We start from the raw sequence: 12,091 nt of genomic DNA, 5'->3' as shown, positions 1-12,091 counted from the left end.
TTATTCTGGCTTATTCTTAGGTAATTCATGAAATCGTCTGGTTTAGTATCTCTGAGACTACGAATCGGACCCGTATGGCTGGAATGTTCATTTTCGGCATTCCATTTTTTTCTCCCAAATTCTACGATTTTTCTTTCGAAAGATGTATGAGTACATAGCGTACACACCGCTGGCGACTGCCACAACTTTCTTCCTGGCGTCGTCCATACTTTCCATCGAAGATGTAAACTGCTTTAGAAGTGCGAAAATATACTAAATACATAAATTGCTTTCAAGACGCCGCACTGCCCACCATACTCGCGCTGAGGCACAGCCACAGCTCCTGAAATTCGTCACCCGTGGTCTCTGGCCTATCATCATGTACCGCAGTCGTGGACCCGCGTATAAATCATGCAATCCACCGATTTATACCACACACAAATGGCTCCTGCCTGCGGGCAGATTGGAGGGGCTAAATCCCTTTCTCCCCCGGTAACCTGCGGAATTGTCCTGTCGCGGAAGTCCGCTCGTGTGTGGGCAGCTATTTTCATTTTTCTAAAATAGGATGGATTCACTGTTAAATAGGCTGTCTGAATAGTAACTAAGCTCTTCGACATAGCTTTTACGTGTAGTCTTTTCGCCAGAGACCAGTTTATTCCAGCAATACACGAGCAAGAAACGATGCTGGTGCCACACAGCGGCAAATTATTCCACCTGGAGAGCGACCAACGCCACAATGGCGGCTACTAGCTTGAAGCTTCGATGAGAGATGGCAGCACCATCACGCAAAACAGCTGTTCGTCCCAGTGCCGCTGCCCGTCATTTGTAAGTCGTGTGTTGGTGGGAGAACGTCGTGTTGTTGTTTGTGCCGAACGCGTCGCGCCGCTTGTTGTGATATATACAACGTGACAGGTATTAGCATCAAGTGATTATTTCTTGTGGGATCACAGGTATCCAGCTCTGTCTATGCAGATAAAAATGTGCTGATAAAAGAATATATCCCGACAATCTTGTGATGAGGGTAGTTGAGTTAGAGAAGCAGTACACTAGTGTTCAAACTTTGAGCATTGTTTACAATCTGTTCGCGACTTTTTTGCAAAGCAAGTGTTGTTGCATATTTGTTTATTTGGAGACATTCATGCCTGTAGGTGGTGGAAGGTTAATTGCTAACAGTAATTCCCCGCTTCTCCCAACGAATTTACAATTTATCGGTATATTACGTCCAAAAAATCTTTTAGAGTAGACGCAGGGTTCTCTCTAAACCGCAGTTGCGGATTCGATTTACACTGTACCTGCCCATAAATAAAATTTCAGCCTCAGTCATCCTATGTGTATTATTTAAAACAACATGAATCGTTAGTTTTGACGCTTTTTCGTTGTCTGGTGGGACTGCTGTAACTGACATAGTGTGTTGGTGTTTTAGCCGCTGCTTTTCACCATGAATGAAGAGAACCTTCATCTCGCCCAGGCTATGGTTGGTATGGATTTAGAAGACCGGCCACAATCTCCAAAGAAAACTGTTGTAGGAAGAGTGCAAGAGAAGCTTCAAGGTTTCAGGTGAGTGTTGCTGCATCATACTCGTGTAACACTGTAAAAGGCCCGATCCTTATGACACTGTGGGGGTAATGTCAAGTGTGTCTTTATTAGTGCATGCATTTCATCGTTACATGAGACGGATTAGTGAAACCAAAGCCTCAGCCGTGAATCGCCTTTCATTGTTTACAAGGGCCTACAAAGATGATTAGCTTGGTTTTAAATCATGCACCAGCAGAAAGAATTAAAAAGATATTATGTTTTGAATTGTTAGACTCACAATGTTTGATCATTTGTGCTTATTAACATTGGCTAAGTGCCATATAGCAATTTTGTTTAGTTTTTTGCATTTGAGCAGAGTGTGTATGCTTTGCTAGCTTGGTATAGGAGTCAGTTACTTGTTCAATAAGTCTGATTCACAGTAAACCTCATGCTGGGGAGCGTGTCAAGAAAACAAACATAGAACACTTATACAGAACAAAGTAAAAAAGTAAAACACTTGCCCTCAAGTATAGGTGCCCTTGGTCTTATCATCAGGCGTTCATTAAAACATAAACTTTAAAATTTATACAGCAGTATTTATAACTCATACTTGTAAATAAGCATTTAGCCATATTTACAAAATAATTTATGGTGCAGATATAAAATGACTTATTCCATATCATTATGAATTAGCATGCAAATGATCCGTGGAACATGATATTGTTTTGTGATGAGTACTACATTGACCATTAGTTGCAACATGACTATGAGAGAATGTTACTTTGTGACTCAGACTGTTGTAAATACAACTGTTTATAGTGTCCTTTGATGTGTTATTTAGTCTTGGAGTTGCTCCTGCACTGGACTGTCCTGCCTCTAACATTCTTGTATGTTTTTCTGGGATCTTGTGTACTTTAAGAGTAATATGTTTTGTGCAATAAAAAATTGTTGATGTCCAGATATGTAAGAGCCTAAACAGTGATTGTTGAAAAAATGGAGTACAGAAGTAGAAGAAGGTGAGTGTGACTTAATAACAGACCCAGGACTGAATAAAACAATGTGTAGTATCATAAGCATAAATATTTGCAACTATGGATCTAATGATGATGATGTCTTAAAGATGTGTCAGCACCTAGGGTCAAGGAAGTATCCGATTCCACCTGTCGGCTTTGACCCTTGACATAAGCTGTGTTGCATGACATCATTGTGGCGTGTTGTTTTTGAGTTGGATCACGTTTGTAGATGGCATGTTGTAGTATTTAGTGTCATGCTCTTGTGGTAGATGTTCATGTTTGAAGATGTTTATGGTATTTGGTTATGTGAGTTTGTGTAATTATTCTGTGAAGCTGTCGGAAGACTGTACTGTATCATCAGTGTTTTACACTGATTTATTGTTTAGTGGGGTTTATGCATTCATGTCTGTATCAGGTATGATTACTGTTGTGTGTTATTTATGTGGTCGTAGGTTCGAATCCTGCATCGGGCATGGATGTGTGTGATGGCCCTTGGGTTAGTTAGGTTTAAGTAGTTCTAAGTTCTAGGGGACTGATGACCTCAGAAGTTAAGTCCCATAGTGCTCAGAGCCATTTGAACCATTTTCTTGTTATTTATGGACTGAAATGTAATAGTGCTTTTCTTGTTTTCTTTGGATTATGATGGATGAAGATATGATTGCGATTATAAAGTTCTTACTGGAGTTTGGCTGGATTGCCAACTGTATGAGGTCATGTGCAATGAGAGTATGAAGTTGACTAGAGTCCTGGTTTCTCTAATCAGGGACCTATATATGTGGTAGTGTCACCATGACAATGTTTGACGATATATCTGATGGGGGACCTGGTTTGAGAGATGTATGTTGGCCATCAGGGGGATTGTATTATTTGCGTATTATTTTTGTTATCATTCATATTTATATCTTTGAGGTGCTGCTTTGTTTTGTTTTCTGATAGCTGGTTTTAGGTTTGTTTGTTCTATTTCTTTGTGGGTGTTGTGTTTACAATTGCTATTGAGTAGGTTGGGAGTGGTTAAAAGAGGTGGAGGTTGGGGTGTTTGGAGGATTTTGTTTCGTTTTTGCTAGTTGTGTTTTTTTTGGAGGGGGGGGGGGGCACTGGATGGATACGTACCCAGTAGATCAGTTGATAATGGGAGGGTGTCTCCATGGTATACACCCACTTTAAGGAAACTTCTAAAGGAGCGGAAACTACTGCATAAGAGGTCTATAACAAAGCATGGGGCTATACAAAGAGAGATGCTGAATAGGATGCATTTCGCTGTCAAGAGAGCAATGCTGCATGAAGCCTTCAATGACTACCATAGCAGAATATTGTCAAATGATCTTCCACAAAACCCAAAGATACACTAGTCACATGTAAAACTTAGTGTCCAGTCATTTGTGAATGAGACAGGAACTGAAAGTAAGGGCAGCAAAGCAAAAGCTGAAATCCTGCACAAAGGGAAACCCAGGAGAACTGCCTCAATTTGATCCTCCTACCAATTTAAAAAATGAGTAAATAATTGAGAGTATCAGTGGTGTTGAGAAAGAGCTGAAATCATTAAAACTTAATAAAGCTCCAGGGCCCAATGAAATCCCTATCAGATTCTATATTTAATTTGCAGCTAAGTTAGCCCCTTTTCTAATTATAATCTGTCGTTGATTTTTCAAACAAAAAACATTGCCCAGTAGTTGGAAGAAAGTGCAGATCACACCTGTTTACAAGGAGGGTAGTAGAATTTAGCCTTAAAATTACCATCCAGTATCCTTGACATCGATTTGTTGTAGAATTTTAAACGTATTCTGAACTCAAATATAATAATGTATCTCGAACCCAATGACCTTCTCCATGCCAATCAGCATATGACACACTGAAAGCTTTAGATCAAGGCAGTCAAGTAGATGCAGTATTATATGATTTCCAAAGAGCATTTGACTCCATACCACATCTACACTTATTGCCAAAAATACAATCATATGAGGCATCTAGTGAAATTTGTGACTGGATTGAGGATTTTTTGGTAAGGAAGACACAACATGTTATCTTAGAGGGAGAATCAGTGACATGTAGCACTAACTTCAGGTGTGTCCCAGGGAAATGTGTTGGGTTGGACCCTTACTGTTCATGTTGTTTATTAATCACCATACAGACATATTATTAGTAACTTCAGACTTTTTGCAGATGAGGTACTTACCTGTAACAAAGTTACTGCATAAATATTCAGTCAGATCTTGATTAGATTTCAAAGTGGTACAAAGACTGGCTACTTACTTTAAGTGTGCATTTTGCAAAGAAACAAAAAACAATATGACTATAATATCAATGTGTCGCAGTTGGATTCGGCTAACTCATACAAATACCTGGATGTAACACTTCGTGGGAATATGAAATGGAATGAATGTATAGGCTCAGTCATTGGTTAAGCATGTGGTAGACTTCAATTTATGGATATAATACTGGGAAAAAACAAATAGCCTGCAAAGGAGACTGCTTACAAATCACTCATGCCATCCATTCTGGAATGTAGGTCAAGTGTGTGTACCTGAACCCACTAACACGGGACATTGAACATACACAGAGGAGGGAAGCGTGCATGATTACAGGTTTGATTGACATGTGAGAGAGTGTGACAGAGATGCTGAAGAAACTCTGCCAGACTCGTGAAGATAGACATCAACTATTCCGAGCAAGCCTACTTACACAGTTACAAGAACCAGCTTTAAATGATGATTTAAGGAACGTACTACAACCCCTTACAAGTCGCTCACACAGTGCTCTTGAGAACAAGATTAGATTAATTACTGCACACACAGAGGCATTCAACCCATCGTTCTGGCTGTACTCCATACTGAATGGAATGAGAAGAATTATAAATGGTACAATGGGATGCACACACTACCATGCATTTCATAGTGGTTTGCAGAGTAGAGATGTAGATTTAAACTTGGAATTATAAGCTAGAAGGCACTCTAGACAGGGTTTTGATCCCTATGACTGAAAGAGCTAATTTTAAGTACACATTGTCAAAAATGTTCAAATGTGTGTGAAATCTTATGGGACTTAACTGCTAAGGTCATCAGTCCCTAAGCTTACACATTACTTAACCTAAATTATCCTAAGGACAAACACACACACCCATGCCCGAGGGAGGACTCAAACCTCTCCAGGGATCAGCCGCACAGTCCGTGACTGCAGCGCCTTAGACCGCTCGGCTAATCCCGTGCGGCTACACATTGTCATTTGGCATTCTTATACATTATGATGTTGAGGAATAATAAAAGTGGTATACCAATTATGTATATGTTTTTTATTGCTTCAACATTGTAGTGTTATTAGTGAAGTAATGAACAGAATACTTCAATGTTTTCTCTATGTGTATTCTACATCGGACAATATTTGTGTTTCCAAAACTGTGAGTACTATATTTACTTGGGAGACAACTGACCTGACATACAGCTGATTGCATGATTTGAACAGTAAAGTACCTAATACCCTGTGAAGCTTGATATGATCTGAATTTTGTAAATGGAAATCTAAATGAATGAGAATGAAGTCTTTCATGACAGCACTGTTTTATAATATGTTCTCGGAATTCTTGCCATGTTAGTTCAAGATCAAATCTTGAGGTTTCACTGATTATCTCCATCTTCATCAGGAGCAATTGACTGTGAAAATTGCTGCTTTGGTGGTCTGATATAGCCCTCAGATAGCTTCCAATTTGTTGGTGATTATGTAGTGCTGCAGATGGTGTCAACATCTTTGCTGGTGGCGGCACCTCTGCCAAAGCAGTGTGTATATTGCAATAAATATTTCCATCCCATCTTTGCGTCAAAAGCTCAATTCCATGCACCGCTAATATTGTATCTGCTGGCACAATGTTCTCGCACATTCTTATTTCTACAGGATCTTTAATTTCAGGAACACAGTATGTACTAACCTGGCACAAAACTTTTGTTTCATCAAACATTTTTTTGTGTTTACTTGTAATAGTGTTTTCAGTGACCCCATATTTCTCCAGTTGTCAGTTTTTAATGTGCTGTTGATGTTCTGCACCATGGCTGGAAATGGTACGGATGGACTGACCAATGTACTTGCTTCTGCTCTCACAAGAGATGTTACAAATACCAGGTATTCTGTGCCTGAGACTGTCCTTATCAGGGTGTAGCATCTCCTTTATCTTCTTAGGAGGTTGTAAAATAGGTCTTACACCTTGTCTTCCCAGTATGTTGTCTATTTTGGTGGCTGTAGCACTGTAGAAAGGAAGGAATAGAATCGGTGGCTCAACATGTGAATGTTTCACATTTTCTTTTCTAGGAGAGTGCTGCCTTAATATCATGTGAACCATGGCCATTCTTTCAGAACATGTACTTCAGATGATTAATTTTGTAATCCAAGTGGTCCTTATCAGAAAAGTTTTTGCTCTGTGTAATCATTTATTTAAAACTACTTTCTTCTGGACAGGATAATGAAAACTCTGGGTGCTAAGATATAAATCTGTGTGCATCAGCTTGCAGTACTCTGAATGGCTGAGGTGTCCATCCAACTTTCATTCTACCAAAACGTATTATGGTGACCACCTACTTCTTGTATGGCTGTAAATTTTATGAAACTGCAGATGGAATGGCTATGGGCTCTCTGTTGTCTCCAGCAGTGACTGACTTTTTTATGGAACATTTTGAGGAATGCGCATTAAATTTGTCTCTCCTTCATCCACCTTCATTTTATTGTTATGTTGATGAAACATCTATGCTGTGGGCATATGGCTCTTGAGGACTTCCTTGAACATATGAGCATTATGCACATAAACATTTAGTTCACTTGTGAGACAGAGAAAGAAAAAATGATGCCATTTGTAGATGTTTTAGTACAACAAAAGTTGGATGGCTATCTCAGCCACTAAGTGTGCTACAAGCCAGTGCACACTGATTTATATATTAGCACCCTGAGTTTTTATCAGCCAGTCCAGAAGAGAGCAAATACTGTTTCTGATAAGGATCACTTGGATTCCAAAATTAATCATCTGAAGTACGTGGTCTGAAAGAATGGCTATGGTTCACCTGATATGAAGTCAGTCTTCTCCAAGAAAAGGAATCATGAAAATATCAAACATTCACATGATGAGCCATAGGCTGTATTCCTTCCTTCCTGTAATGCCGTATCCAGCAAAATAGGCAGAGTCCTAGGAAGACGAGATATAAGATCTATTTTCTGAACTTCAAAGACCGAGTGAGGTGGCGCAGTGGTTAGCACACTGGACTCACATCCGGGAGGACGACGGTTCAATCCCGTCTCCAGCCATCCTGATTTAGGTTTTCTGTGATTTCCCAAAATCGTTTCAGGCAAATGCCGGGATGGTTCCTTTGAAAGGGCACGGCCGATTTCCTTCCCAATCCTTCCCTAACCCGAGCTTGCGCTCCGTCTCTAATGACCTTGTTGTCGACGGTACGTTAAACACTAACCACCACCACCACCACCACCGAACTTCTAAGAACAAAAAGGAGATGCTATGCCCTGTTGAGGACTGTCTCAACCTCAGGACCCGTGTCATTTACAACATTCCTTGTGAGTGTGTAAACAATTGCATTGGTCAGTCCATGCACACCATTTTCGACCTGTTCAGAACATCAGCGACGTACAAAAATCAAGACCTGGATAAATCTGCAGTTTCTGAGCACAGCTTTACAAACAAACACATCATATTATTTGACAAAACAATAGTTTTGTCTGGGCTCCTACATACTGGTTTTCTGTAACTAAAAAGGGTGTAGAAATAAGCTTGTGCAAGAAGAACTTTAACTTTGACCATGGTTAGAATCTTTTGGTGCATGGAAGTGAGATCTCGATGCAGAGAAGAGGCATAGAGATTCATTGCAATGGACATGCTACTAATGGAGCAGATTAAATGTATTTGCAATTGTGAATAAGGACAACCATCAGCTGTAGAATGGAATGATGACAATGAAAATTTGTGCTGGATCGGGACTCGAACCCGGATTTCCCACTTATCACGAGCGGTTGTCTTTCCATTTGGCTACCCATACACAACTCATGGCTAGACCCAAACTTCTACATGTCACGAACCATGCACCTATGACCTGTACTTATATATTCTTTATGTATATTCCTGTGCAGGTCAGACATTGTACTTGAAAGTCACTTGCCCAGTATCGGCAGAGAAATATGATATTGCAGTGCCTGTCTAAAGGATATGCAAAATGCCGCAGTGCCTGTTTCTTTGGACATGCATACATGTCCAAAGGAACTTCGTATCGGGCACTACTGGAGCAGTGGCACCACCAGCGCAGATGCTGACATCGTCTGCAACAGCATTACATAATTTCTGATCAATCAGAAGCTGTCTATGAGCTATATAAGGCCACTACAGCAGCAGTTTTGACAGTCAGTTACTCCTGATGAAGATGATGATGGTAATCGTCAAAAACTCAAGGCTTTACCCTGTATTGGCATTGCCCAGAAGTCCAAGAGTGTTTTGCACAATTTAAACGAATTTTTCTTATTTAAAACATTTAGCAGGACATTGCGAAGTAAACTGTTACAAAAAAAAGGACATCAGTCTGTTGTATCAGATTATTACTGTGGCAAACAAGTTATCGAGTTACTCATTCTGATGGTCATCAGATAAGTTGTATACATGCAGTCTGTTACATACATTTTCATTTCATCTCTTTATTTTAAATACACTGTCAACTTTAGTACCAACTGTAATTACATAGGTGGGACTTCACAGATTTCCTAGTGATTTAAGTATTATGTTAGCCTCCTGGTAGTTCTGCGATTGACTCTAATTGTAGCAGCATGTCTCACTGTCTTTGCCCACTGCTACAACATTGTTTGTTGAGAGTGCTTATCTGACTGTATAGTCAGCATGTGCCATACCTTTACCACAGTATAATGCTGATGACAGGGTTTTGTCTTCATTTTCAGTTTGTTTCTATATTGTCACTGATGTTGTGTAAGCATTTGTGAGGTTAAGTGCTTCCAGTTTACTGTGGGATATGTCATATGTGTGTTTGAGTCATTGGGATAGCGGATTTAACTCTTTCTCTTTTTACTTTGACTGGAGTTACATTTGAGCCAACAGAAATAGTTTCACTGATGGTGCATGCTGGATTTTCAAGCATGCCAGTTATATAAGAATACTAGCGGTATTCTGTATTAGTAAGGGACTCCTTACTTTTGCAGGCAGTGGGTTTATTCATAATTTTTTAATGTACTGCCTAGACAATAGCTCCAGTAAACGAAACTACCATAGTTTTCTACAAATGTTGTTATCCATACAGCAGCTTTTTGGCAGTTAAAGATACGATTTTTTTAACAATGAATAGTAATTTATCTATTTAATATGATGTTGGATAAAAATCATGAAACACAAAAACAGTGGTATGAGAATAGACAACTACTCATATTATCATATAGAAGGTTCGATTATGTATTATTGAAAACATATGTATAAACCTTTTTCACTTCTGATTTCGTAGAACTGAACATGACTCTCTGTGAGATTAATAACCAGTAATTATAAAAATTCTTGCTTGCTCTATATGGATTATTATTCTATAATACAGAAAAGTATTGTGCAGTCACACCATCTCCCTGCTTCCAAAAATTCTCTCTCTCTCTCTCTCTCTCTCTGCTACAGTGATACTGCTTGCTTTGGAGATCGGTAGATATACACCAGTTTCCAGTCTAGGGCCTGTAAATTCAAAATGATGCCAGAACTATTATCTTCTGTGTTGTGTTAGAAAGGTTCTTGATTACTTTTATTACATAAGTAGTCTGATAATGCCATGGTGTAACTGTGATTGAGCTGCTGTGGATGATGTTTTCCACATTCATGTCAATATATTGTTTACATTTTTATTATATTCACTTACTGGATATCAGAAATTGTGTGTTTCTTTCCATTATACATTTTGTAAAGGGGAAATCATGTTATTTTGCAATAAAGCTATCTTCCAGAGGAAATATGAGTGATGCATAAGAGGAACCTGATTTTCATTTTCATCTGGTTTCTAAAGCATAATTCTGCCACCATAACGTTATTAGAATTATTCTTATTACTGTTCTCATTTTTTTAACAATGAATAGTAATTTATCTATTTAATATGATGTTGGATAAAAATCATGAAACACAAAAACAGTGGTATGAGAATAGACAACTACTCATATTATCATATAGAAGGTTCGATTATGTATTATTGAAAACATATGTATAAACCTTTTTCACTTCTGATTTCGTAGAACTGAACATGACTCTCTGTGAGATTAATAACCAGTAATTATAAAAATTCTTGCTTGCTCTATATGGATTATTATTCTATAATACAGAAAAGTATTGTGCAGTCACACCATCTCCCTGCTTCCAAAAATTCTCTCTCTCTCTCTCTCTCTCTCTGCTACAGTGATACTGCTTGCTTTGGAGATCGGTAGATATACACCAGTTTCCAGTCTAGGGCCTGTAAATTCAAAATGATGCCAGAACTATTATCTTCTGTGTTGTGTTAGAAAGGTTCTTGATTACTTTTATTACATAAGTAGTCTGATAATGCCATGGTGTAACTGTGATTGAGCTGCTGTGGATGATGTTTTCCACATTCATGTCAATATATTGTTTACATTTTTATTATATTCACTTACTGGATATCAGAAATTGTGTGTTTCTTTCCATTATACATTTTGTAAAGGGGAAATCATGTTATTTTGCAATAAAGCTATCTTCCAGAGGAAATATGAGTGATGCATAAGAGGAACCTGATTTTCATTTTCATCTGGTTTCTAAAGCATAATTCTGCCACCATAACGTTATTAGAATTATTCTTATTACTGTTCTCATTGTTTGGATTGTGGTACAAAAATATCTACTTGATTGTTAGTGTGCAACTAATGTGAAAAAGTAGTAATATGCAGCCTAGTTGTTCAGTTGTGGAAGACACCTGTTAGTTACAGTATAAAATAACATTGTCATAGTACGATGCTTTTAACACGTTTGGTGGGATGTGTGACTCACTGGTGGGGGAATTCTGTCATTACTGTTCTGACTAATGTCAATGAAGCAAATCATCTTTCTTTTAAACATACACTGCCTGACATATAAATGAAGCAACTAGAAGACATGGTTGGATGTCAGTGTAACTCCATACATGTATACACCACGGTGGATATGTAAATGATAGAGTTCAATTTTTTGTGTCAGGTAGAACAGGCACCAGAGTGTGTTAGTATAGTTTCAGTATTGTTAGCAGGCTTTGTAGGGTGTATAAGGAATGAACAGTTTTCGTTGTTAAGTGGTCGCTGTGAAACATGCAGAGACATTAACAGCACCTCACAGAGTTTAAAAGGGGCCTCACTGAGTGTCTCTGGTTGCTGGTTGGTCGAACCGTGCAATATACAGATTCGTGGGGCCTTTTGATGCCAATGGCCCCGTGTTTGACTGCATGGAAACATGAGAGGAAACATACTTGTTGTCAAGGTTACAGTGGACTGTTTCTGACCACCACAAGGGAGGTTGACATATTGTGCTCCAAGCACATTGTAACCCATACACATTTGCATCTCCCATCTGAGAACAAGTCATGAACTCTCTG

At 38.8% G+C, this 12,091-nt stretch overlaps 1 protein-coding gene across 2 annotated transcripts in view; it reads left to right on the top strand.

Annotated features, from left to right (window-relative positions):
* Positions 1-793: 793 nt before the first annotated feature.
* LOC124593756 (NAD kinase-like) overlaps positions 794-12,091 on the top strand; it is a 907,239-nt gene continuing 895,941 nt past the window's right edge. For both annotated transcript variants that reach the window (XM_047132093.1, XM_047132092.1), the window contains exons 1-2: positions 794-891; positions 1,403-1,536. In XM_047132093.1, the coding sequence (XP_046988049.1) occupies positions 1,418-1,536 (119 nt within the window). In that variant the 5' untranslated portion in view covers positions 794-891; positions 1,403-1,417. The remainder of the gene's footprint in view (positions 892-1,402; positions 1,537-12,091) is intronic.

The sequence above is a fragment of the Schistocerca americana genome, chromosome 2 (assembly GCF_021461395.2).
Source record: "Schistocerca americana isolate TAMUIC-IGC-003095 chromosome 2, iqSchAmer2.1, whole genome shotgun sequence".
Classification (NCBI taxonomy): domain Eukaryota; kingdom Metazoa; phylum Arthropoda; class Insecta; order Orthoptera; family Acrididae; genus Schistocerca; species Schistocerca americana.
Note: the sequence above shows the minus strand (reverse complement) of the source record. Positions and strands in the feature narration are given on the sequence as shown.